Source organism: Asterias amurensis, chromosome 1 (assembly GCF_032118995.1).
Source record: "Asterias amurensis chromosome 1, ASM3211899v1".
Lineage (NCBI taxonomy): Eukaryota > Metazoa > Echinodermata > Asteroidea > Forcipulatida > Asteriidae > Asterias > Asterias amurensis.
In genome coordinates, this window is record NC_092648.1 from 3,955,696 (window position 1) to 3,983,548 (window position 27,853).

General features: G+C 40.9%; 1 protein-coding gene across 3 annotated transcripts; it reads right to left on the reverse strand.

The window, feature by feature from the left end:
• Nucleotides 1-495: 495 nt before the first annotated feature.
• Nucleotides 496-27,840, reverse strand: LOC139942882 (bromodomain adjacent to zinc finger domain protein 1A-like). Of its 3 annotated transcripts, none has more exons than XM_071939690.1 (25): nucleotides 27,537-27,840; nucleotides 27,231-27,381; nucleotides 25,156-25,431; nucleotides 24,684-24,827; nucleotides 23,823-23,921; nucleotides 22,885-22,972; nucleotides 22,548-22,770; nucleotides 21,617-21,852; nucleotides 21,323-21,418; nucleotides 20,619-20,757; nucleotides 19,737-19,889; nucleotides 19,398-19,493; nucleotides 19,018-19,242; nucleotides 17,810-17,975; nucleotides 16,159-17,311; nucleotides 14,921-15,102; nucleotides 13,989-14,146; nucleotides 13,611-13,706; nucleotides 12,350-12,588; nucleotides 11,835-12,145; nucleotides 10,927-11,091; nucleotides 7,087-7,304; nucleotides 6,383-6,766; nucleotides 5,738-5,904; nucleotides 496-4,940 (listed from the first exon to the last, which is right to left on the reverse strand). In XM_071939690.1, exons 2-25 carry the CDS (start codon nucleotides 27,341-27,343, stop codon nucleotides 4,635-4,637), a joined length of 5,433 nt encoding a protein of 1,810 aa, XP_071795791.1. In that variant the 5' UTR covers nucleotides 27,344-27,381; nucleotides 27,537-27,840; the 3' UTR covers nucleotides 496-4,634. The 3 variants fall into 3 exon arrangements, with proteins under 3 accessions (XP_071795791.1, XP_071795799.1, XP_071795807.1); XM_071939698.1 differs by having other exon boundaries at nucleotides 27,754-27,838; XM_071939706.1 differs by lacking the exon at nucleotides 10,927-11,091.
• Nucleotides 27,841-27,853: the final 13 nt, after the last annotated feature.

Consider the following 27,853-nt stretch of genomic DNA (forward strand, 5'->3'; position numbering starts at 1 on the left):
CTTTGGAAAACTGAGTAAACCCTCCTACTCTTTGTACCATTTCCAGTGAGTTTACCGACCCATTCAAAACCCTTTTCACTTCACTGGTTATGCTTGGTGGCACAACTGTGCATTAATAATTGACTGTAAATTATGCAGGATGCATTTACCAATATTGCAGGCTGGCATACTAGATCATCTAGAATTCAAAAGAATTGAGGATTATATTGAATGGTCAGACAGTAGGAGGGTTGACCTTGTACAGTGAAGATGCTGTGCTGTACAAAAAATAATAACACATTGCAGACTAGCATAGTTTATCTATCATTTGACAGCATTGTGGATTAGGAGGGTTGAGCAGGTACCATGTAGTATTGTGACGATAATGAATGGTCAGACAGTAGGAGGGTTGACTATGAATTAACCATATAATAATGCAGGCTGGCAAAGTTGATATTGAATAACCAATCAGTAGACAAAATAAAAGAATACCAAGAACAAATGTGTACTGAAACAAAGGACTCCTTTATTCATTGTGTATTTACATAATAAAGTAATCACTAAATTATGCAACAGAAAATACACGAATCATATTATTATGAACACAAAAGATATAGTTTTCGATAGAATGAACTTGAAGTACAGAAGTACATTTAGTACAGAAACCATAACAAATCAATACTTACGAAATAACAATGTCAGTCAATTAATCAATCAATCAATCAATTAATTAAAACATTTATTTGGTGATTTTCCGACAAATCTAAAGGCTGGAGAAACAGCAAAGTTGTAACAAAATTTCTCAGGAATTTGTCAGAGGCATAATTGATTTAAGTAATGAGGCAATGTATAGTGGAGTGTCAATATAGTTTGCAGTGTAACACCACATAGTTTCAAGTGTAACATCGGATGGTTTGTGGTGTAACACCAGATGGTTTGCAGTGTCACACTGGCCTGTCTGAAGTGTTACACCGAATGATTTGCAGTGTAACAACACATAGTTTGCAGTGTAATACCACACTATTCATGGTGTAACACCACACGATTTGCAGTGTAACACCACAAAGTTTCAGGCGTAACACCTGATTGTTGCAATGTATCACTCACAGGATGGTTTGCAGTAAAACACCACATCGCTTGCAGTGTAACACCACATGGCTTGCGGTGTAACACCACATGGCTTGCGATGTAACACCACATGGCTTGCAGTGTAACGGCACATGGCTTGCAGTGTAACACCACATAGTTTGAGATGTAACACATGATGTTTTGTGGTGTAACCCCACATAGGTTACAGTGTAACACCTCAAGATTTGCGGTGAAACACAACATTGTTTGCAGTGTAACACCACACAGTTTAAGGTACAACACAGGATGCTTTGTGGTGTAACCCCACATTAGTTGCAGTGTAACTCTTCAAGATTTGCGGTGTAACACAACATTGTTTGCAGTGTAACGCCACTACATAGTTTGCAATGTAACAGTACACAGTTTGTGGTGTACATGTGTAACAGTTTCAAGGAAACGATAGAGCATTCTTTTCAGGAGATGAACCTAGCTACCAACTGAGCTATCTAGTCTCCCTTATTTTTTCTAGTTTTTATCAAACACAAGACAACAAAATATCAAAGGCATCATATATTTCTTCAAGTTGCAATCAAACTTTACTTCAGTGCGCCCAACTTCCAAAAAAAAATAAAGGAAATTAAAAATGTCAATGGAATAAATATTTCCTATCTGACTTGTCATCATTTTAACCCAGTTCGGACACTTCCAATCCCCATTTGGGATAAAAGTCACTATCACTTTATCCACCGATAAAGATATCTTTGATCCCCAATTGAGCTAAGGGACATTTATCTTACAAATTAAGAATATCAATGATCACCAATTGGGGTAATGGCAATTTGTATGCAAAGTAAGATCATCAGTAATCCCCAATTGGGATGAGGGATATTATCTGCCATTTAAGAATATCAGTGATCCCCCTTTGGAAAAATTCACTATATCCTTGAATAAAGATATCAGTGATTCCCAATTGGGATAAGGAACATTTATCTGACAATTAAGAATATCAGTGATCCCCAATTGGGATAAGGGACATTTATCTGTCAATTAAGAATATCAGAGATTGCCAATTAAGAATATCAGTGATCACCAATTGGGACAAGGGACATTTATCTGTCAATTAAGAATATCAGAGATTGCCAATTAAGAATATCAGTGATCCCCAATTGGGATAAGGGACATTTATCTGCCAATTAAGAATATCAGAGATTGCCAATTAAGAATATCAGTGATCACCAATTGGGACAAGGAACACTTAACCTCAAATTCATAATATCAGTGATCCCTAATAGGGATAAACGTTGAGGGGTTTTAATTCCATTAAACCTAATAAATTCACAACTTTTACTTTTTATTTTTCCTTTTTACCATCCTTTTTTTTCATTTGCTTTAGTTACTCACCTAATGCTTATAACATAAAATAACTAATAATCATAATTAATCACTACAATTAATTGTTAGTTAAGTTACAGGCCGTTCCTGGGTCCTCAAATGGTGACAACTCTTTCATGAAAAAATTATTACAAAAGTTTGATGAACATACAAAATTGAGATAAATATCTATAATACAAGTTCAAAAAGTCATTACAAATTTACTGTGAAGCATGAAGTGTATTTTTATCCAGAAGAACAAACAAACTGTTAAATTTGCATCAGGGATAAAGAATATTTTTAAATTATTTTTTTTTTACCCATATACACTGATGTGTGTTAGCACTGTTTACACGGTACTTACCCAAGTTCTGTGAAAAAAATCACAGGCATACTTGGGGTTGGGATTTGAACCCACAACCTTTGCAATTCTAAGAGCAATGGGTGCGTTCGTTTAGCTTCCCTGGCTTGACCCCGGTGTGTGGCGTTTTTTTCTTCCAGGACGAACGTGGGTAATTATCTGCACACGTTCGTCCTGGGAAAAAAACACGTCACACACCGGGGTCGACCCAGGGAAGCTAAACAAACGCACCCATAGTCATGACAACTAGACCACCGAGATTGCCTGGTGGCTAGAGGCAGTTCGAATCCTATGTTTTAGCAGCGGGTGTTTTGCTAGCAACATTTTTTGAAATGAATATTAGGAGAACGGTAACTCAAACAATTGTTTAAATGATAGGCGTTTCTATATAAATCACATGTGGCCAGAGACTTCATGCAACACAGGATCAACCCTCCTACTATTAGCATAGTTAATCTATCATTCAAAACCACAGGGGGTGATTATGACTAGTCAAACAGTAGGAGGGTTGACTGTGTACTGTGTAGATGCATTCAGAACATCACATTACAGACTGGCATAATTTAACTATCACCCAAAACCCCAGTCAATGTAGAAGGGTTTCGCATATTTCTAACTTTTTATTTTGTTTAAGTGTGACACTTTAAAGTAAAGAACAGAACAAGTGAAATCAATTACCTAACAGTAATTCTCCAATCACTGAAGGAGAATCTTTACAGAAACCCTTAATTTAAACTCTAATAAGTTGTGCAAGTCAACGATTAAAAAATAAATAAACCTACCTCCAACTAGCCCCACCCTAAAAAAACAATAAACAAAATGAACCAAAAGCACGCAAATTACAACAAGTCTCACCACTTTTGCTATAGTACTAGTAAATGGAATGTTTTGGGGTGCCTTTCTGATGACTTCAAATCAAACAAATTTATACTTCTCCGAATTTGGTTGAAAAGTTGCTTAAGCTCTTTAGAAAGCACACATTTTCTGCCAACCTAAAACAAGCACCGTCAAAACTATAATACTATTAGTTCCCAATATAATAATGCCCCAAGCTGGTCTGCTATTTTTTTTTATTTTATGAAAACAAAATACTTGTTTCTGTTTCCCAGCCTTTTACCTGTTAACTTCCTCTCAGTTATGTGAAACAAACAAAATCAAGTAATCCTGACCCTATGAGGGTTATTATGTAGCTGTCAGACTGCACGCAATCTGCACCTCATTTTATGACCTGGGCCCAATTTCATAGAGCTGCTTAACGGTAAGCAAATTTGCGTGCTAACTGTAGCAGAAAAATTTGCTTAAGCCTTAGCGTATTACACAGGTTAGCAGAAAAACTCGGCGGCCGTATTGCGTGTTTACTGTGGATTTGCATTGTGATGTCATTTATTTTTCGTGCGGTTAGCACCGGAAGGTTAGCATGCCTTTTCGTATGCTTACGGTTAGCAGCGCTATGAAATAGAAATTGCACAGTAAGCACAAAATCGACTGCTAAGCAGCGCTATGAAATTGGACCCTGGAACTATGTGGGCCCTGGAACTGGGCCCTGGAACTATGTTACCACAAAACTATGTGCTCATATGTAAGGCATCATGGCCGAACAGCCTCCCATTTCACTACAGAGTCTAAGGCCTGGAACTTCATTTTTGAAAGGGCAAGGCCATTTTTATTTTGCAAACGAGCACTTCCATTGAAAAATCCATGGAGAACCTTTGAAGGGACACCAGGGGCAACAGAGGCAATGGTCTCAGTGGCCTGTGCGTGTAATTCCAGGCCTGGAGTCTAAAACGAAGAGACTGCCGGCTACCGATTAAACTCATATTCTTTCGAAACTCAATCAATTCGAGCCGGAATACGCTCATCTCCGTCTAGGCTTCTTTTTAGGCGGTTGCTCTTTCTCGTTTGTGGTTTTTCCCGCCTGTTTATCCTTCCCGCTATCCACATCAATCCCCAACGCCTTAAGTCTCTTCTCGAAGAAGGCCCTGAGTTTGGTCCCTGACTTGTACGTGTCGCTATACGGCTGGTTGTACTGTTGACAGTTGGTGAAGATCAACTGGACGTCCGCGATGAACTCGGTGGCGCCGTGGTACTCCACGGCGTTGACTTTTGTCTGCATCGTGGCAAAGTCCATCGGCCGCTTGATAATCTTGTAGTAGTCTGGCACCTGTAGTTGAATAGAAACAACAAAAGCACATTGAGTTACAGTCCTGTCAAAATGTCTAGCTTTGAAAAGTATAAAGCTTTTGAAAAGTGTTTGAAGCTTTGAAAGGGTATAAAGCCTTTGAAAAGTGTTTTAAGCGTTTGAAAAGTGTATACACATTTGGAAAAGTGTATCAAGCTTTTTGAAAAAAAGTATTAAGCTTTTGAAGAGAGTATAAAGATGCAAGGAAATAGTTTGCTAAATCTTAAAGTACTTAGATAACAGAATAATTGTAGACCATTCTTTTGTTGAAAAATTTACATGCATTTACATAGTACACTGTCAACCCTCCTACTGTCAGACCATTCATATAATTTTGAATGATAAATAAACCATGCATATCTGCAATATGATATCAAGTGATAAAAATATCTACATAGTACACACTGTCAACCCTCCTACTGTCTGGCCATTCAACATCATCCATTGTGGTTTCAAATGATAGATACAACACTATACCATGTGGCAAATGCATCTACACAAGACATATCCCCACATGTTGTTCTGTGCACAGTTGTGCCGCCACAACTTTCAAATGTTTCAAACTGACTGGGGAACTTGTTTGACAAATGTTCAAAGCTTTGCGGTGCTCTGGGAAGACTTTCTTTGCACCAAGTCAGGGCCATGTCCCAGGCCCCGCCAGCCTCCTAGATCGAGCTTTCATAACGGACCATGTCTTCACTGCAGGCTTGTGGGGCACGGAGCGTAGACGGCTAATGCAGTAAGAACCAATTCAACAACAGTCCAAACAAAGTACTCACGTTCTTCTTGCTGACTGCGGAGAGGAAGGGTCTTGCTTCTGGATGTTTGACCATCTCCTTCAAAAGCTCCTCACAATGGGTCAATTGCCTCATCTCTTGACTACCACGCCCAGTGGACGACACCCTCCGGTAGACGGAGGAAGGACCCGAATCTTCCGATGCCGAACCTATCAATCAAAAAATGAAACTAGATTGAACAACCTTTGAAAACAATTCGGTGGGTTCAAGCCTAGCGCACCACTCTTGGGTGGTCGGGTCGGCTAGTGGTATCTTTCCTCGTCTTCCACCTCTAGGACCCCGGTTAAAATCCTGCCAGGGGAACTGTGTGGATTGGGTTCGAGTCCCTAGCTCATTGCGTGGCGGGTTTCTCTGGAAAAATACTCTAGGTTTTTCGTCCCACATCTAAAACTGAAAATCCCTTACGTCTAGGGGGTTATTGGCTAGTGTAGCGAATAAGTTTGCTTTTATAGGAGTACTTGGCTTCACAACCAGAATCATAAATGAAAATGAAATGATATCTGGCATTTGCCAACCAATAGCGTCTGTACTATTTGAACACCCAGTTTTTAAAGTTCCAGCAAATCCTAGCTAAAACCTTGCATGGGAAGGGAAAATTGTTACATCAATTCAAGAATCAAACATTACCATCATCCAAAGACTGGCTCCTTGATCTCTGCTTCCTGCTACCACCATTGAGAGCAGTCAGGACAACCTTCACCCCTTTCATCATCTTCATCTTCTTGACGTCCACATCAGGAGTTGAGGACCGCGAGTCGGAGGACTGTCTCCTGCTGCCCCGCCCTTCCTTCGGGGTCTCCTTCTGAGATGACCCCGCCTTGGCTTTACTACTCGCTGGGGTTGACTTGGCCTGTGCTTTGCCCCCTTTGGGTGTGGTCTTTGGGGTATTCTTAGATGTGGATGCTTTGGGTGTGGCTTCTTTAGGCGTGGCACCTTTGGGGGTCGAGTTCTTGGAGCTTGTTGAACCTTTTGGGGTGGAGTTTTTGCTTGAACTATTTGTTGCTGGACTCGCTGTGGCAAAAAGTAAATAACAATCTTTCTTTAAAATAAATAATTAAAATAATTAACTAAAGAAACAAGACCTAAACCACAAAAGAGGATTTCTTAAGTAGGTTGTTACATAAGATAAAGTATTTCACAAACAACAAAAAACTTTGGGGGGGCTAAGTGACAACAGCAGAAGGAAATGCTTAACACTTTTCTACTTAGCAGAATCAGGCAGGATACCAGTCAACCAATCAGCATGTGACACGAGAGCTTGGCTGGTAACCTCATTATGTTAAGCATGATTTTATTATTACAATGTTTTATTAATCCTCTAGAAATCTCACCCTTAGATTTTCCTGAGCTTTGATTTTTCTTAGCACCCTTGGACGTTCCTTTCTTACACACTTCACAGCTCCACTGTCCCTTAGGGATGCGAGACATGACTGGTATACAGCACTCCATGTGGAAAGCCTTGGGGCACGTGTCGCAGCAGATCAGCTCACCGCCGTGCCTACACTTGGTACAGGTGTCATCATGGGCGTCGGCATCACTAGCATCACCCCTGAAACCAATGCATTATTTGTCTTATTACAACGGTACAAATGACCAGCTCAAATATATACTGCTTACTTTTGAGTGCTATTTTACAAGTGTCTACAATCTACAATTAATCTTACAATTCTGTGAAAATATTTGCTATTTAAAGGCAGTGGACACTATTGGTAATTGTCAAAGACCAGTCTTCTCACTTGATGTATCTCAACATATGCATAAAATATCAAACCTGTGAAATTTTTTAGCTCAATTGGTTGTCGAAGTTGCGAGATAATAATAAAAGAAAAAACACCCTTGTCGCACAAGTTGTGTGCTTTCAGATACTTGTGTCCAGTGCTTTTAAGCAGGAGACCATGGTGTCATTCCTTTTTAACAACTTTGATGGCTTAATATATGCAATAATGTGTTTTACTAATACAATTTTTATACTGAGTTTTGATTTAAGTTTACCCTCATAAAAGATAACGCAAATAAATAAAAGCATGCAGAAGCCAACAGGAAAATGTGTCGCTGAATATTATCTCACAGCACTTGACCTACCAGGCGTGCAACTGCACTTTGACAAAAGAAAACTAGGAAAGGTTTCATTCTCCCTTTAAAAATATATCAGTTGGCATATTTCATGTGGAATTGCCAATGTATAACAAGTGTACACAAAATGGTTTTACAATTGAACTGGTACTGTGACCTTCTAAATATAATTCCGCATGAGTCGAACACAAAAGCTTTAGATCTATTACAGCTGTGCAGCAGCCGTGTTTACATTTCAATCCTTTACTTACACTTACAACAACAAAAAGCAGAGTATCGGGAAGAGGGAAGAATGAAGCATTGACAAAAGTTTGGAGACAAATAAATGGAAACTGCATATTCAAACATTGTGGGGAACCAAGATTCATCGGTACTTTGCATCTGGCCTGGAAAATTACCTTTGAGAGGGCATGGCCATTTTCAATGTGTTCAAGTCTGTGGGTGACTTTTAAAGAAGCACCAAGGCCAGATTTCACAACGCACTAAGAATCAGCTTTAAAAGACTAGTATTGACTAGTAATTTGTGTTGTGACGTCACACTTTTGCTTAATTTGTGAAAATGTTCATTTTATCAGCCCCCATACAGTTCAAATACACAGAAGTCTGCAGGCAGACACATGAGTAAACAATCAACGATAAACAACGACAGGACAGGAGTCAAACAATCGAACGGTTAGCTAAAACTACCATGCTATCAATATATTACACAGAAAAATGGGTACTTGAAAAGCATTTAGGTGGTTTGCATCTTGTTACAATACATGCAACAGCTTCAGCCTCGTTGGATATGGGATGCAAATGTGCTATATTTTTCCGTATTCCACTCGTGTTTGTGTGAAAACTTACATTATAACTTGTTGTTATTTAAGTCATCACACATTGTATTGTAATACAGAATACATCAACTATTGTCGGCGATGTTGCTAGTTAAATTTTACCCAAAGCTGCTTTCTGAACTGTTTTCCTGTTTAGGCTTCAATTTCTTGAAGACTACAGCATTTCAAACACAAATGTTTCTTAGGGGTATTAGGTGCTTAGTTCAATGAGTTAAATGACAATTTTGGGTTGTTACTACTGCAGTACATGTATGTCATTCAAAACAGATTAAGGCATTTCAAAAATTCGTTAAGGCTATAAAAACGTGGATGGATACAAGTTTAGTGCATGCTTTTGTATGTTGATTATGATATTAGTCTAATACATGTAGGACAGTTTGGTAAGTCTGAATCAGTAACTGCACAATGTGTTGTGGCCGAGCAAATAAGAACACCGGACTCAAGCTTTCGGTTTCTGCTCAGCAAAGTGTGGGTTCGAACCCCAGTCGAGACACTTGTGTTCTTAAAAGTAAGACACTTAACCATTATTGCCGCATCTTTCGGATGGGACGTAAAGCCCTATGTCATGTGTGTTGTGTTAATGCATGTAAAAGAACTCTGTGCACTTATCAAAAAGAGAAGGGGTTCGCCAGGGTGCTCCTGGTTTGATCGGCAGCATACTGTGCCACAGCACCTTGTAAACCATTACATGGTGCTATGTAAATGTAAACTAATAGACCGTATTTAATATGATGTCACCGTTCAAATATCTGACCTACAAGATGGCGTCTGTGTGGGTGTGCCTGCGTGTGTGCGTGCATGTGCCGTAGAAATCAAACTGAGAATATTGCGTGCTGCGTGCTTCGATGATGTACGCGTTTGGACGCGCATACGGTTTGCCCTACAAGATGGCGACTTTTCATAGCAAAAAGGGGTTATTCAATACAGTGTATAGGGTCTCGTACGTATGTACTTAAAAAACCTAGCTCCACAAGCCTTGCAGGAAAACTGAGCACTTTGATAAACCCTTCGCGTGTGATAAAGCGATTTATCAGAACTCAGTATTAATTAACACACAGTAGGAGGGTTGACTGTGTAATGTAGGAGTATTCACTGCATAACATCATGTATCAGAACTCAGTATTATTAACACACAGTAGGAGGGTTGACTGTGTAATGTAGGAGTATTCACTGCATAACATCATGTATCAGAACTCAGTATTATTAACACACAGTAGGAGGGTTGACTGTGTAATGTAGGAGTATTCACTGCATAACATCATGTATCAGAACTCAGTATTATTAACACACAGTAGGAGGGTTGACTGTGTAATGTAGGAGTATTCACTGCATAACATCATGTATCAGAACTCAGTATTATTAACACACAGTAGGAGGGTTGACTGTGTAATGTAGGAGTATTCACTGCATAACATCATGTATCAGAACTCAGTATTATTAACACACAGTAGGAGGGTTGACTGTGTAATGTAGGAGTATTCACTGCATAACATCATGTATCAGAACTCAGTATTATTGACACACAGTAGGAGGGTTGACTGTGTAATGTAGGAGTATTCACTGCATAACATCATGTTAAAGGCTGGCATCATGTATCATTCAAAATGGCAGTAGATGATATTGAATGGTCACACAATAAGAGGGTTGACAGTGTACTCAAGTGAGTCTCATTCACCACATGATGTCATATTGCAGGCTGGTATGTTTATCCATCATTCATAACCACAGTGGATGATATTGAATGGTCAGACAGTAGGAGGGTTGAGTTTGTACTGTGTCGATGATTGGCCGCATATCACATAAACGTGAATGCTAATTTAATAAGCCCACTGATGTGAATTGTGCTTAACATTTTTGCAGGAAACATTTTTGCAGAAATTGTGTTATCCGGTTTAGAGGCCTATATGTGAACTACCCAATACTATTGTAAATCTCAACACTTTGCCTTGCGTGCAACCTTAATAATAATAACAATAAGACTTGTCATGTGCACGTATCCACCCTACTGGGTGTTCAAGGCGCAGAACATTAGTTCATATACTCATGAATGTGTTTCTAATGAAATGAGAACTTACAATTATATTGATTAAGTTAAATTCTAATTGATTCATAATTTTATATTTTTTTCATACGAAACACACAAAGGGAGTGGAAGGGTGGATTTATTTTGTAGGGGTGGTCTCAGGGAGGATCAAGTTTTTACATGCAGGGATGCAGCCAAGATTTAAAAAAAAAACACCGAAGGGAATTTTGAAAATTTACCCATTAGGCAAATGCTTAGAGCACGTTGGACAGAACCATTTCCGGCGGGGGAATTTATGCAGGGGCGGCTGCAGACACTCCATGTGGAATGCAGAGGGGCACCTATGGCACAATACCATATCACCCCCGTGTCTGCACCATCCACATGTATCATTGTGGTCGATACTGCAATGAAAGAGTCACCAGAAGAACTCAAAGATTTGATCGTCACATCAAGATCACATGAAGATCACATGAAGATCACACGAGTCACAAGGGAGAAAGAAAAAGGTTCATCTACAAATCTACCCCAGAGAATTTACTAATAATTGCAAAAGGTTCGCGGTTCATACTCAGAACTGGAATTACACAAAGGATATTGCCCCAGCCTTGACTTTGAAGCCCCTTCAAAAGTTTCCCATAGAAATTCTGATTGTTCAAGTGCCCTTTACAAAATTAAACCAGGTTTCTGGTTCATTAGCAGGCCTTAAATTACACACAGGGCAGGGCATCTATTGCCTCAGTCTTTATCTTGATGCCCCTTTAAAAGATACCCATAAAATTTCTTATTGACCACTGGAAGTGCCCTTTGCAAAGTGAAACCAGGTTTCTGGTTCACTTTCAAGCCTGGAATAACACAGAGGGCACGGCATTCCTTGCCCCTGTCTTGACCTTGTTGCCCCTTCAAAACTTTCCCATAGAATTTCGGATTGCCCAGAGGAAGTGCGCTTGGCAAAATGAAATGGGTGCCCCTTTTGTGGGCTCAATAATTGAAAAACAGACTAAAGTAGGTTGAATATCATGCCTGATTCGTACAAAAGTGTAACAAGTTCAGTTTCTTCTTAGAAAAGAGAAATAGGACTATTAACTTGACGATGACACCAAAAGAAACTGAAGAGTGCTAAAAATGAATTAAGATGAATTCTTACTCTTCGTCGTCACTCTCCATCTCAGCATCGCTGGCCGCCTCCTCACTGTCCTCCGCATCACTATCCTCCTCTTCCTCTTCCTCACTTTCTTCTTCTTCTTCTTCGGATGAGGTATCTGCCTCCTGCTCTTCATCTTCTTCTTCTTCTTCTTCTTCTTCTTCGGATGATGCCTCCTCCTCCTCCTCTTCTTCTTCTTCTTCTTCTTCTTCTACCTCCTCTTTCTTCATCATATTACGCCGCTGTTTCCTCGGACTGCGGTGAATCTCCTTGGGCTTGCAGTCTTTGCAGTACCATTCACCCTGAGGTACTTTCTGCAATTAGATGAAAGTAACGGTAAAGCATAAGCAGGGTTTGCCCTTAACAATTTTTAGTGACTGGCCAGAGGGCCCAGTTAGCTTGTCTTTTCACGAGTACGTCACCTTTTTTGCTAAATAATATAAGTATTTATATAGCGCCCAACAAAGATGGGGGGAGTTAAGGAGGAATGACCTTTTTGTGTAGAAAAAAATACGGACCTTTAGTTTGGGCTTGAGACAGTACATATGAAGGCCTCTGTCGCACCCGTCACATAGCAGCATCTGCTCTGCATCTCCCTTGCGTCTACAGATACGACATCGAGCATTCAGGATGGACTTGGACCAGATGATGGAGCGCTCCAGCGTGGAGAGATGCAGGAAGATCTGAGGAAGGCTGGTGGCTGCCATCAGGGACTCCTCCCAACACTCACGACACGTCTTTCTGGGCTTCTTGTCAGCTGCTCAGACATGACAAGCAAAAAACATTTCATTAATGAGTTTACTAACCATCTACATGTACATAGTTAAACTGCAGACTATTAACGCATAACTTCAAGGCTGGCATTGGGTGCACCGGTTCATTCCATTTGTACAGGTGGCTTGTGTACTGTGTACAGTGTCCTGTGGTATTTTGTGGAAAGAGTCAGTTGGCAGGAGATGGCAAAGACTTCAACAAAGTACCACAACTTCTAGGCTAGCATTGGGTGCATTAGTTCATTCCATTTGTACAGGTGGCTTGTGTACTGTGTCCTGTGGTATTTTGTGGAAAGAGTCAGTTGGCAGGAGATGGCAAAGACTTCAACAAAGTACCACAACTTCTAGGCTGGCATTGGGTGCACCGGTTCATTCCATTTGTACAGGTGGCTTGTGTACTGTGTACAGTCTGCTGTGGTATTTTGTGGATAGAGTCAGTTGGCAGGAGATAGCACAGACTGTCACAAAGTACCACAACTTCTAGGCTAGCATTGGGTGCATCGGTTCATTCCATTTGTACAGCCGTCTTTTGTACTGTGAACAGACTGCTGTGGTATTTTGTAGTAAGAGTCAGTTGGCAGGAGATAACACAGACTTCCACAAAGTACCACAACTTCTAAGCTAGCATTGGGTGCATGGGTTTCTTCTGTCTGTACATCTTGTATTATCAGTACTGTGTACTTTGGTTTCACAGCCTCCTGTGGTATTGTGTGGAAAGAGTCAGTTGGCAGGAGATGGCAAAGACTTCCACAAAGAACCACAACTACTAGGCTAGCATTGGGTGCATGGATTTCTTCTGTCTGTACAGCTTGTATTATTAGTATTGTGTACTTTGGTTCCACAGTCTCCTGTGGTATTTTGTGGAAAGAGCAACACCTTTCAATTGCAAATTCTACTAATGGAAGTATCAACTCACAGTCCAAAATGTATGGCATTACACAGGGCACTGCTAGGGTTAACTTTTGAGAAAACTTTTGTCAAACGTTCTTGGTGCTGAGAGACATACCTTCCTCCTCATCCTCGCTCTCCTCTTTGCCTTCAAGTTTCTCCTGCATCCTCTTGCTCTTTCTGATGGCTGCATATCGACCGGTATCCTCCGCTCCTGTCAGATGATGTCAGATGGTAAGAAATAAATTATTGTCTGCAAAATGTTTCCTCAGATGTATAGCATTGGGAAATGAACATTCATTGAGTACATTTTCGAACCAAAAATGAGGGTTGCCTGATGATGTATATCAAACAGCAGGCTGAAATAGCTTATCTAATATTCATAACCACAGTGGATAATAATAAATGGTCAAACAGTAAGAGGGTTGACTGTATAGTGATTCACAGCATCCAACAATGAAACTGAAAATTGTCTTATTAATAATTGTGTACGCACCCAGTGGAGCTTTCAGATACTTGGCTTCAATTCCCTGAGACACCTGGAGTAAGGCACAGGCCAAGTCCCTGACGACATTCTCGGATGGGTTGGTTGGGGTGCTACATCGGGTCGATGACGGTGACCCTGTAGCATCTGCCCGTCGTAGCTCCGCCAACCTAATGAATATTCAAATTTGGGAAATAACTATTAAACATCTAAACTGATCCACACACCACACAGAATGGTTTCACGGTCTATCAAGTCTTTTTATGCAGGTTTACATGCCTACCGTTGGAGTTCAAGTGCCCAGACATGCAACTTTCTAATTGCAAAAAAAGAGAGCAGATGGCTGATCACACTTAACTTTTGTAAAGTAAAAGTGTTTTTCAGTTTTCTATGGCACTGTTTTGAAAAGAAAAAGAGGAATTAAGCCTATCAGCTGAAAAGTTGCATGCCTGATTGCCCAAGCAGAAAAGTAGAGTTTCCCTTTGCAAAAGGAAAATTGTCTTGCCTTTCTGAGAACACACCAGGGGCTCTGCTTACCGCAATATTCTGCACTTCTGGAGCATTGTAAAGCAGGTGTCTATATGGGATGTAATTGCAGAATGACGCAGTAAGCAGAGCCGTGAAGTTTAACCCTGGGGCCAATTTCAAAGAGCTGCTTAAGCAAAAAATTTGCTTAAGCACGAAAATAGCTCGCTTATTTTACACAGGTTACTGGCCAAAATTTCCTGCCATATGCATTGCTTATGACTAGTATTAAGCTGTTGTTTACTTAGCATTACAATTGAGTGGAGACTTGGCCGGTTATCTGATTTTACAAAGCAATGAAATTTTTGCTTAAGCAAAATATTTTGCTTAAGCAGCTCTATGAAATTGGGCCCAGGTCTGTTACAGATTTGTTTTTGTAAAACCCAGCTCAACATATCAAGTTCTAAAATCCAACAAACCTGTTTTTTTTATACCCAGTGGTTCCCTCCTCCAGCTTGGGTAGATCAGAGATTGACATGTTGAGGAAGTCCTTGTCATCCAGGATGGAGCGAGCGTACAACGGACCCCAACTGATCTCTTTACACTGACGGTCAAAGGATCCCTGCTCGATGGCGCTGATCCAGTCAGCCCTTTTATCAACCTTTAGTAAAGACACACAGACAGAACAAAATAACACTAAATAACAAGCCTGTGAAAATTTGGTCTCAATTGGTCATCAAAGTTGCGAGAAAATTATGAAAGAAAAAACACCCTTGTTGAATGGGTTTGTGTGCTTTCAGCTAGGAATACAAGACTTCTGGCTAGAAGTCTTTTAATATTTTACTGAGAAATTACCTCTTTCTCAAAATCTCTGCTACGCTAGGAATAAAAGACTTCTGGCAAGAAGTCTTTTAATAATTTACTGAGAAATTACCTCTTTCTCAAAATCTACGCTACTTCAGTGGGAGCCGTTCCTCACAATGTTTTATACTATCAACAGCTCTCCAATGCTCGTTACCAAGTCAGTTTTTAAGTTAATATTTGTTTTGAGTAAATACCAAATGTGTACCTTCCCTTTAAAGGATCTGTACACAATTGGTTTGGGGAAAAATTTGAATGTTTCACTTCTATACAAATGTAGATGTACAATAAAACTAGGCCATGAAAATTTCATTTTAAAAGGTGACCGCATTTTTGAGATATCGCCGAAAATCCAGAGTCAATATCTCCAACAGGAAGAATAACCTCTAATAGGAATACACATAATCTTAGAAGCAGTATCAGTTAACGATCTCTATATTCAAACTTTTGGTGAGAAGAAAGTGGTATTTTTCCATGACCGCAGTACTCCAAAGTAAATCTTTCTCAAAATGCATTATACCAACATTCCAAAGCTGCCGTAGTTCTTACCACGTAAGTTTTTATGAATATTAATTTTAACCAGTCATTACCAAAGGTACACAGACCCTTTTAAGTACAGGTACCATTCTACAGGCCTTAAATTTTACCATGAGGTCTAGAATCCCCATGTCAGATCGTCTGCTTAGCAGCTCTATGAAATTGGATTCTTGGATTAGTTTAAAGGCAGTGGACACTATTGGTAATTACTAAAAATAATTTTTAGCATAAAACCTTACTTGGTAACGAGTAATGGAAGAGATTGATAGTATAAAACATTGTGAGAAATCATATGAGAAGTCAACTTTCTGCTACTTACCTTGATGATACCCAAGCTTCCATTCCAGACCCTCTCTTCAATATCCAATAACTGTTCCCTGAGAAGTAACTCCAAAGCCTCATCCCCGTTGGCCTTATCCGACACAAGACCCTTCTTGCCACTGTTCATCTTGACCACCACCTGCCGTGCCACGCCCTGTTTGGTGGTCTCAGCCACTTCCTCAACCTCATCTTTCTCGATGCTATTAAGGGCCTCCAGGGGGACGTCCTTGAGGGACTCCTCGATCCGCATCATCTCGTGGAGGATCGTCTCCTTCAGAGCTTTCTCGCGGAAGCCACGGCGATTGAGTGTGTTTAGTAGACTGTTAAGTTCCTCAGGAGTACTGTAGTAGGCCCATTTAACGTTTTCCCTTTGCTGAATGCATGGGTCGGGTAATTGGTGCTTGACCTCCTGCTTGACCTCCTTGACCACACCATTCTCCATCAGGAGGTCCTTCACAAGTTTCTCTTGGGGTGGAGAAGCGTCCACTTCCATTTCTCCATTGACAGCTTCCATGTCAATGTTCTCCTTGTTACTACTCGTCGACGTATCTTGTTCTTTATCTCCTTCGGATTTAATATCCATCTGAACCTCGGGTAAGCTGGTCTTAGACGGCGACAACTTAATGTCCACTTTCTGCGGAACAGGGCTGAAGTCCATGTCGGCGAGGTACGACATGTCTCGCTCGACAAATAATCCTGGCACGGAGCTGAACAACCAGAACCGTCTGTAGATCCTGTCTTCTCCAAGGGGCGCGATGCTGTACCGCGACGCTGCCTCGGCCATCTCCAAGCGATACTCCCGATTCTTTTTGGTGTACTCCGCCTTGATGGCGACACTCTCCTCCTCTTCCTTCTTCTGCCTCATCTCCAGTTCCTCTTGAGTCGGTAACGGCTTCAGGCTCTCCAACCTGGCGACAAGATCGGTAAGATCCACCGGCTCGTTGATCTTCACAGAGTCTTTAACTTTCACCTCCTCGTCGTCGTCATTTTCAGAGCTGCTGTCCAGGTTGATGACTTCCATTTCTGTAGACTGCTGGTCGTGTCGCTGCTGGTCTTGTCGGAGCTGGGCTTCACGTTCCCGTTCTCTCATCTCTCTTCTGAGACTATCATGATCTCTCTCTAAAGCACGCTCTTCCAACCGTCGCTTCCATCTGTCAAGAAAAACAGTTACCATTTGAAATTATCACTGACACTGAATTTGACGTTTACCAGACAATTCTAAAAATAAAAATAAAAAATTATTACCAAAGACAAGGATCTGGTAGCAATGAGTTGACACAATGAAGTTCTTAAACAGTTGTGTTATTAGACCAAACACATTATTTCACATACTGTTGGGACACTTAACGCCACAGTATTGCCAAATACATCTGTATTAACCCTACCGTCTGACCTTTCAATATCATCCACTGTTGTTTTTGTTGATGTGTAACCTCATCCCTGGTATTAAAGGCAGTGGACACTATTGGTAATTTCTCAAAATAATTATTAGCATAAAACCTTAATTGGTAACAAGTAATGGGCAGCTATTTTTACATTGTTGAGATACACCAAGTGAGATGACTCGTCTTTGACAATTACCAATAGTGTCCAGTGTCTTTAAAGACATTGATTTGTAATCAAACCTTCGTAATCGGTTCTCTATTTACCTGGCTGTTGCCTCTTCACGCTCTCTTCTCAGCTCCAGTCTTGCAAGTTCTCTCCACTCCTTACGAGAGGTCTGGAATGTCTCCAAGCTTTCTTCAATAATGTCCCGCATTGTTACGTAGCTCAGCAACTGGCCACAGACAGAGGTCAGGATCTTCATTTTGGATGCTGCCATAAACAAATACACAAAAACAAGTTCTAATAATAATAATAATAAAAATAATAATAATAATAATAATAATAACAATATTAACCAGTTTTTATATAGCGCTTTTCAAAGGGCGTCTCAAAGCGCTTCCAACATTATTACCCCTGGCCACTTGGCCTAAGTTCATTCCTTAAACCATCTCAGCTCCAATGGGAGTATACAGCCTGTGTAACATTAATATGCGCTACTCAGCTAAATGGACAACGGACTGTATGCATCGCGTTCCTCAGGACGCTATCTTAGAACTGAAACTATGGAAAAACACACAGAGCATAGCATTTTTCGTCGTTTGATCATTGTTTTAACAAATATTAACCCTCCTACTGTCTGACCATTCAACATCGTCTACTGTGGTTTTAATAATGGGTTTATTATGCCATCTAGTAATATAAGGCCTGGAACTACAGGCAGGCCACAAAGCCATGGCCTCCGTACCCCCATGTCTTAGCCTTGGTGCCCCTTCAAAAGTTTCCCTTAGGCTTTCAAATGGAAGTGCCCTTTGCAAAATGAAAATGGCTTTGCCCTTTAAAAAAAAAAAAAAAAATAACAGGCTTGTAACAAGGGAATCAATGTGTGGTGAAGAGGTTTTCAACTAGTGGTTTAAACCCGCGCCGAGGCCTGGACTTGATAATTTTACCAAGACGAAATGTTGCACAACTGTTTCAGCCGCTGCTCTCGACCAATAGGAATGAAGTGTCTTATACGCACAGGTGCAAGCTCGCGTGTCACACCATTGTTTCAACACTTTTTACTGGTGTTATACCATCCGTTCAAACAACCCCTCGTGATGCCCTCTCGACCAATCAGAATTGATAAACTGTCTTAGGTATTTATGAATGTGATATCATGTGGTGATTGCTTCTCCAAAGGAAGCATTCAATCCTCCCCTCGCATCAAACTCTCATAAGAAGATTGCTCATTAGACCATCCCGTGCGCTGTACAAATGTACGCCTCCAAGAAGTATCAGAACTGCTCTAGATTTTCAAATCGATCAGACTTACCAGGACTCAGATCAAACATGTTTCCAGTCGTCAATGTCTTCAAGATGTCAGGGTCTTGCATACGGAACTCCAGCCCAGGATCATCATGGGGACTGAAGCCACCCCTCTGTTGCCAGCGCCACTTGGTGTTCTCAGATGTGGTACGGGAACCGGACGATAAGAAATGAAGACGCAAGACTTCTGAGATTGTTGTAGAATCAATGGGCAACTGGCGTAGAAGTGTACCTGGTTGGAACAAATAAAAAATAAATCATAAGCAACCTAGTGGTTTATCACTTGAAAACGCCTAAGAAGGACCTACAAGGCAAGTATTTCTCAACAAAGAGAATGTTTCAACTCTTTCGCTGAGTTTCTGCACGAATGTCTGACAATCTACTCACCTTGATGTATTTGTGGCCAGATCATAGCTGAAGTTGCTGCTTTTGTCATGGCTGCATAGGTTGGGTCATCGTCACCCAAAGTTTCCGCCAAATCAGCTGCAAAGAAAATCAATAAAACTGGGTCATTGACAAAAATGTTTGAAAACCTTGACAATCGTTCCAGGGGTAGAAATGGATTAATTTCTAGCAGTACAAAGGAAATGTGGCACACCTCAACTTGGTATTTTATTTCCTTGTAGCCCTCAACTCGAGTGGCCCTTAGGCCTGAAACTTTGCAAGTTTTTTTTCCTGAAAAGCATTTAAATATAAAATGAAACAAACAATTTTGTTTTCTCTTACTTGAAGTTGCATCGTGTTCCTGTTCCTTGAGATCCACCTTCTCATCCTCTTCTTCCTCTTCCTGCATCCTGAAGATCGCCGTCAGGAGACTGTTGACGAGGTCGTAGAACAATCCTTCCACCTTATTACTGATCAAGCTCTCCTCCAATTGCTCTGTTTTAAGTAGAACAAGACTGGTTAAGTTTGAGCTCAGGCCTGGAAATAACCCGCGACACATACACAGTCCTGCATGCTGCATTTTCGAAAGGGAAAGGGCACCAATGCATTTTCTCCTTGGTAAAGGGCACCCTATGAGGATATTGTAAGTTTCTACTGTCAGCATTTCCAGGGCACCAAGGCAAGACCAGGGGGCAGCGAGGCAATTGCCCTCGTTGCCTCTGTGAAGCATCAGGCCTGCATACAGCAAGTGCCCTGTGCTTTTGCTGTAATGCCCTTTGCAATGATCCTTTGTAATTTCTGTCATAGAAGTTCATCTTACCAGAGGAACATTTCTGTGCCCCTTCAAGAGCAAAGTTCAAGGCCTGTTAGTTGGTTCACAAAAAGGTAATATGGCAGTGTCCGAATGAGCCGTTTGCAAGTCAGATTTGAATAATGTATAGTAAAATGACTTACTTGGTCACAAGTTAATCGCTTACATTTGAATTCCTCAGACTAGCAAGCGGAAGCGGCAACCGTAATAATGTCAACTTCATTGCAAACCAAAACCAAGCAGGCTGGCAGAGCAATTTGTATATTTAGCTTCAGTATTTTTTGGCACTGTTTTTAGGCTTCATCTTGCACACTGGATATAATCAATATCGAATACACTCGATATTGAACTTCTGATATTTCGATTTGTAAAAATAAAAACTGACAATGACGATTGTTAGAAAGACTACTCACCAAGTGTGATTCCATCGGGGAAGTCATCACTGAAACCCAGGTAGTCCTTAAAGTGATACATGAACTCCATCAGCATGACCATGTCACCAAATAACTCATGAGGTAGCTTCATGTTCACAGGTGTTGGCCACGGAAGATCCTGCAGTGTGGAATAGGAGTGGAGTCACACATTAACACAATCAAATTTCTTAACAGTTACTTTGATACAGTGTGTATGTAGTTAGATTCTGTTGACCCTCCTACTGTCTGACCATTCAATGTCATCCCACAGTGGTTTTGATTGATACATAAACCGTACCAGCCAACAATGATATCATGTGTTGAATGCATCTACATGGTACACAGTCAACCCTCCTACTGTCTGACCATTCAATATCATCCATTGTGGTTTTGATTGATACATAAACCATGCCAGCCAACAATATGATATCATGTGTTGAATATATCTACATGGTACACAGTCAACCCTCCTACTGTCTGACCATTCAATATCATCCATTGTGGTTTTGATTGATACATAAACCATGCCAGCCAACAATATGATATCATGTGTTGAGTATATCTACATGGTACACAGTCAACCCTCCTACTGTCTGCCATTCAATAACATCCACTCAGCCTGCAATATGACATTATTTGGCGAATGCATAACACACAGTCCACAAATGTACAGGGGTGTTTATGTTAACAAGTTGTGACCTTACCTTGAGGTCATCGCATTCCAGATCGTCTCTTGTACGATTAAACTCCCTCATGTGTTCGTCTTGGATGCGCTTTTCCTCTCGCAAGGCTTCACGTTCCTAAAAAGTGAAGAACAAAATCATTATTCATAACCTAAGACATTGTATAGATGCTTAGAAATCATCCCCAAAAAGCTGGATATGCCTGTAGGATAACAAGGCACCAAGGCAATGGCAAGGGGCAACGGAGGCAATCGGAGGCAATCGCCTCCGTTGCCTCCGTGAAGTGTCAGGCCACTTGTTGATGAACTTTCATACCTTCATTTTCTTGAGACGGTCTTCCTCCATGATCTTCCTCATCTGTTCTTTTCTTGCCTCTTTCTCGCCCAGCCTCTGCAGTCTCAGGGTTTCCCTAGCCTGGGCTCTCTCTAGTATGAGTTGCTCCTTGATCATCATCTTCTCTTGGCGGATTCTCTCTCGGATAGCTTCTCTCTCCTCCATTGTCATCTTGGGTTTCTTCGGCTCAGACGGAGGAGATCTCTGTCGTTGTTTTTCTGATTTTTGAACAAGTGGAAAGGTGATTACTCAAAATAATTATTAGCATAAATCTTTCTTGGTGACGAGTAAAGGGGAGAGGTTGATGGTATAAAACATTGTGAGAAACGGCTCCCTCTGAAGTGCCATAGTTTTTGAGAAAGAAGTTATTTTCCACAAATTTGATTTCCAGACCTCAGATTTAGAACTTGAGGTCTCGAAATCAACCATCTAAATGCACACAACTTCGTATGACAAGGGTATTTTTTCTGTCATTATCATCTCGCAAGTTCGATGACCGATTAAGCTCAAATTTTCACAGGTTTGTTATTTTATGCATTTGTTGAGATACACCAACTGTGAAGGCTAGTCTTTGACAATTACCAATAGTGCCCACTGCCTTTAATGGGTTAATACAAATCTGATATGAATTGTGTAAGAAGCATACTGCCTTACAAGACCAGTGATGAGAAGAACACTCTCAACAGTTTTACATTTGAGCTGTTTTTGGAACAAGCACTAAGAGAAAATTTACCTCATATTTCTGCAAGGGTAACACATCAATACTCAATGGAATTGAAAAATATAAAATAAAAATGCAGTGGTGTTTATATTAGTCAAAGACCGCCGGACTTGTACGTTCATAAGATTACTGGCCCAATGCCTGCGGACCAGCGTTCTTCTAGTGTACATTTCGAGCAATGTATCTACTCACCAGATCCCTCTTTCTTTGGTTTGCCGTCTCTGAACTGCTTGGCTTGAGCCTTCTTCTTGACTTCACAGAGAGGCAGATCATCGTCATCATCTTCCGACGACACAATCTCCGTGCTGCACTTCCAGGTTCTCTTCCCGGGTGAGAAGACAAATTGAGGCTGCGGCCCGCCGTAGAAGTCCTTGAAACTCTTGTTGTTAAGACTGTACTTGGCTTTGTACTCGCGCTGTCAAGATAAACAAACAATCATAAATAACACAGTGGTCCATCACACAGTGACGCTCATGGCGCTTCAACATTATTACCTGATTTTGACAGTGAGTGTCAACAAATATCTTACCTTAACACACCAGACATGGTTGACAATGGCGCAATGCTGCTTCAAGAATAGTTTGTTCTTCTCACGTGTGAAGAGACCCTTTTTCCTCCTGCAAATAAGTTCATCAAAACAACATTTTTCATCAGTGTTTAAAGATTTGGCTCGGTGGTCTAGTGGTAAGACATCTGCTCAATTAAGCAACGCAAAGGTCATGGGTTTGAATCCCACCAGTGATAGCCTGTGGGGTTTTCACAGAATTAAGGGAAAATTACTGAGTATACAGTATACAGTGTAATGGGATAAATTTTTGTTTGATGTTCCATGTATTAAGTACCTGGGACAAAAAAAGCTTTTACAAAGTTACAGTTTTTCCACTTTATCAAACTTGGAATACAGGGGTGAATTTTTCACTATCATAATGAGCATTCCAGGCCTGCCGTTTCATCATTTTCAAGGCCATTTTCATTTTGCAAAGCACACTGGCGATTTTTTATTTTGCAGTGGGCACTTCCATTTGAAAACCTTCAAGTCTAGTGAGAACTCTTGAAGGGACATCAACCGAGGTCAAGACCAGGGGAAATGGTGGACCCGCATTTTGCAAACTTGCGATCTGTGTCTGTCAATTTGTGTTGAAGGATAGACAATATGGAAGTGTCGTGGCCCAGCCCTGACACTTGTGTCCTTAAGCAAGACACTTAACCATTGCTTCGTCCTTCGAATTGGACGTAAAGCCATTGGTCCCATGTGTTGTGTAACGCATGTAAAAGAACCCTGGTGTTCCTGGCTGATAAATGCCTTGAAAACAAAGGTGCTACATAATTGGGTCACAGTATTCATAACTTTCAATAACCTCTCTTTCTGTAAACATGTATATACTAAGCGCCTTGAGTACATTGTTGGTAGATACCGGCGCTATATAAGACTTCCGATATTACTGTTATTATTTATATATCACTAACCCAATGTTCTTGTACTCCACTTGATAGGTGCCGTTGCCTTGTAGAGACATCACCACGTATTTGTAGTCGCTAGAGTCTAGACACTGTGGAGGACGTAGCCTAACAGGGAAAAAAAAAAGTTTTACATGTTCACGAAGCAGACATTAAAATGTCCTCTCGTAAGGGCACTTCTACGGGGAAAATGTAAGTTGTAATGGAACCTTGCCGAGGGCACCACAGCAAAAGCACAGGGCAAATTGCTGCGAGTGACGTGGGTTATTTTAATGCTTGTAATAAATGTGCTCATCTACCTTTCATCTACCATTCTGCAAAAAAATATTCAGTTCCGCTATTCATATTGGTGGAGAGCGCGTCACCTGGGTGTGTATAAACCTTTGTTTATGACTGGTAAAAAGTGTTAATTTATGGGCGTGACACGAGACCTTGCACCTGTTCTTATAAGACAGTTTCTTCATTCCTATTGGTCGAGAGCAACGGCTGAAACAGTTGTGCCACATCACGTGATACGTGCACAGCATTCCCTGATAAGGAGTTGTTTACCCGAGGGCGGCGGAGGGCTTTACCATTTCAGAGCTGGAGGGGTGTTGTGTTGAAAGAAATCATTTAACAATTACAATTTTTGCATTTATTTTACTTTTCATCTACCATTCTGCGAAAAAATAGTTAATGGCCTGACATTTCAATCCTAGCAGAGTCTTTCTTTAAGGCTATCTCAAAGGCTTTCTCTTTATCCTTCGAGAAAGACTCTGCTTGGGTCGAAACTTCAGACCATTGACTAATTTTTTGCAATTATGCCAACGGTCCTTTTGGTTGGTAAGCAGTTTGGGACGGCTAATTTCTCATCTACCATTCTGCCCTTACCTGGATTTTGGTGAGCCCATCTTGAGTACTTCTTCTTGCCCGTTGTCATCAACGAGGATGACATCGTCGTTGTCGCTTGACTCACCATTCACCAACTCGTCATTGGCGACCGGGGGTACAACCCTCACAACTCGACATGTTTCCCTGCATGATCAACAAGAATTCAGGATAAATCATCATGCAATTTGTCTCTGAGTTGAAAGGAAACGATACTAAAAGAATAAAATAGTAATAACGGGTGTATATGTTTAGAAAATCGCTACAGAGCCAAGATAGGATTTGAACCCAAGACCCCTGACACTCGAGGCAGATGCTCTACCAACTGAGCTATGAGACACAGCGGAATCCTCCCTCAGATTTTCCCTAAGAACAGCATTTTTCTCTCGGTGTTGCATGGATGTGCAACCGGGCAAGGTACACAAACACAATACTTTTTTTAAGCGAAGTGTTAGTCCACAACCTCCGTACTTACCTTGTCCCCTTATGAGAAACATCCACAATCTCTCCAATAAAGTAGCGATCCCTCGAGAAGACAAATACGTCATCGCAGAGGTCAGCTAAGCGCCCTCTCTTGGTGAGGGTCACAAGGTACAGTACGGGTGCCTCTAGGTACACAGGGAAACTTGCCAGGTAGCGTTTAGCCTTGACTTCACTCTCTATAGCCTCCTGGTACGTCAGGCCAGGCTTGCCTGTCAGGCTGCAACTCCATACTAGACTGTTGCAAAGAATCGTCCGCTTGAAGAACTCACTGCAGAAACAAAGAAAAAAGTTGTGTGAAACTGTGAACTATTTCAACTACAGAGTTTGCCCTTTACTTATTTAGTGACTAACCAGTAAGACCAGTTAGCTAATTCACTAGTCCGCCAGCTTTTAACCAATCCAGTAAAATAAACATACACATTGACAAAGATCAATGGGAGACTTCTAGACCGTCCTTTCTGCGCAGTAGTGCGCATGCTCAGACCTACACTACGCGCAATACTGAGCATGCCCGCGCACGCTCAGAGCCGCAAAAAAGACCATTATGTCTGCTGGCGCCGGCATCTCTAAAGTCTCCTGTTGTAATCCTGTATTGATTTAAAACCTTTATCATGGCATGGCCTTTTTATTCGCCCAATGTAACCAAATCAAGGCTGGAAGTAAAAGATAGTCTGGTTCTTTTCATGATGAAAACATTATAACTGCCATTGCCACTGTTGTATGCAGGGTGTCAGACTATTTTTTTCCCTTGCCGCCTTGGTTCTGTATCTTTTTGTGGAAAGAATTTCATAATGGTAGCAACATAATTAAGATCAATAAGTTGTAAACTTATTCCCCCTAAAAATTCAAAACAACCAGAATTTAAGTTTTAGCGTAAACAAGTTTAATGTTCCATTACTGGTTTTCCAAAATTTGGGTTACACACGTTTTGTAAATAATTTCATGTTAAAAATCAGATTTCTTTCTTGTAAAAACAGTGGTTTAAAATGGATGGAGCTAACTCAAAATATCAAAATAAAAAACCCAACACCTTGGTACATTTAACACCGGGCCACTCTTGCATTGAAATCTGGGGATTGATATTTCCCTTGATGAGCCTAATAATAAGATTCTGTATTATGACAGTAAAGTCTTAACTGGGATTAGTAATAATATTATCCCAAAACAAAACCTTCTTTTGTAAAGCAACCTATATGTTTTTGGAAATTAAAATGAGTGAAAAAGTGGCAGTCGGGTTTGGCATATTTTCTAATTGACTTCTACAATACAAACAACCTGTACGAAACTCTTTTTCCACACAGCAAAACAACAACAATTTCACAAAAATCAATAACATTTATTTTTTAATTGTTACATAATTGGTACAGTGGCTCGAATAAGTATTAATCTACAGTGTACTGTGTATGAAGGTGTACGAATGATCCCTTGCTACATAAACTGCCCTTCACCCCAACCAAGTTAACTTCTCGTAAGTAAACAAATCCAACATGGCCATGCCATGGACGGTTTTGTGGTGGAACTTGATTTGCTTCTTCCCCAACCATCCTTCCTCCATACACCAAATCCAAGTTAAAGACTTAAGGAGAGTACCCCCCCCCCCCCCCCCCAATATAGATGACCAACCAAGACCCCCACCCGGCAGATCAGAAACAAACACACCTGCCTGAGTCAGTGAGTGTGAACGAACAACATTAAAAAACAACACACACAGACAGAGCACGAACCAAACATTCTTGCTTGCTTTTATTTAGGCAAGCCATGCCTTACTACAGTACACAATGCAAAGTAGAACCATGTAACAACACCCTTTGAACGTCTCTAGACATGCTAGACCTTCAGTCTAAAACCCCCGGCACCTCCACACACGGCATGTGTGTGTACCCCGTGTGTGTGCGGTTAAGCCTAGGCCTGAAGTCGGCCATGGACTGCTGCTTCCAGCCTGAACAAAAATGGCGCAATTTTAAGAACTGTACACACGTTGGTCCACCCATATTCAACCTCACGTAACAAGATTACTAACTAATGAAAACACGTGTGAAATGTGTATTAAGTATCTTGAAGACTCACTTGTAATCCCTGAATAGTTCATTGGTGAGTCTGCAGACGAAAACCTCCTCAGTTGGATGTAAATCTGGTGGAGGTTTTAGTGGTTTGAATTCTCGGCGCCGAAGCAGAGGCATCGTTCATGCGCTGACCATCTGCAACTCACACGGAATACCTGCAAACAAACAATGACCGGGAAAACATACTTTTATGAATGACCCAAAACACTCTATCTCAAGTTACACAGAACCCATAATGACCACCAGCCATGTCACGAAGAAGTAAATATACAAATTACTTAATTTAAGACATGGATGATGGGAGACTTGCCTGAAAAAAGGGTGAAATTCTGGACAGTCTGAGAACAACTTCTCTCCTCGTCGTGTGGAGTAGCGCCAACGTTCATATTTTATGCAAGTGCAATGACGCATTCCACATCCCAGTTGAGTTTGGGGTAGGGTAGATAAAACATTTAATTACTCCGTACAGAGACACTACTCAGACATGAAATTTGGCATGGGTCTCAGACACATTACCCGAAACACACCTGCAAATTTGCAATACAACAGGTGCCTTAGTTGCAAAGTTATGAAGTTTTTGGTGCGGTTTTTTAGACCAGAAGTGGCTATCGAGAGTAAAGAGGGCGG

Excerpts from the sequence above, each read along its gene's own strand:
- LOC139942882 (XM_071939690.1), bottom strand. The coding sequence starts at position 27,343 with ATGCCTCTGCTTCGGCGCCGAGAATTCAAACCACTAAAACCTCCACCA. Across the intron at positions 14,147-14,920 it reads ACTGGGTATAAAAAAAACAG|GTTGGCGGAGCTACGACGGG; the intron begins GTTTGTTGGATT and ends AATATTCATTAG. Across the intron at positions 12,589-13,610 it reads GAGCGAGGATGAGGAGGAAG|CTGACAAGAAGCCCAGAAAG; the intron begins GTATGTCTCTCA and ends ATGTCTGAGCAG.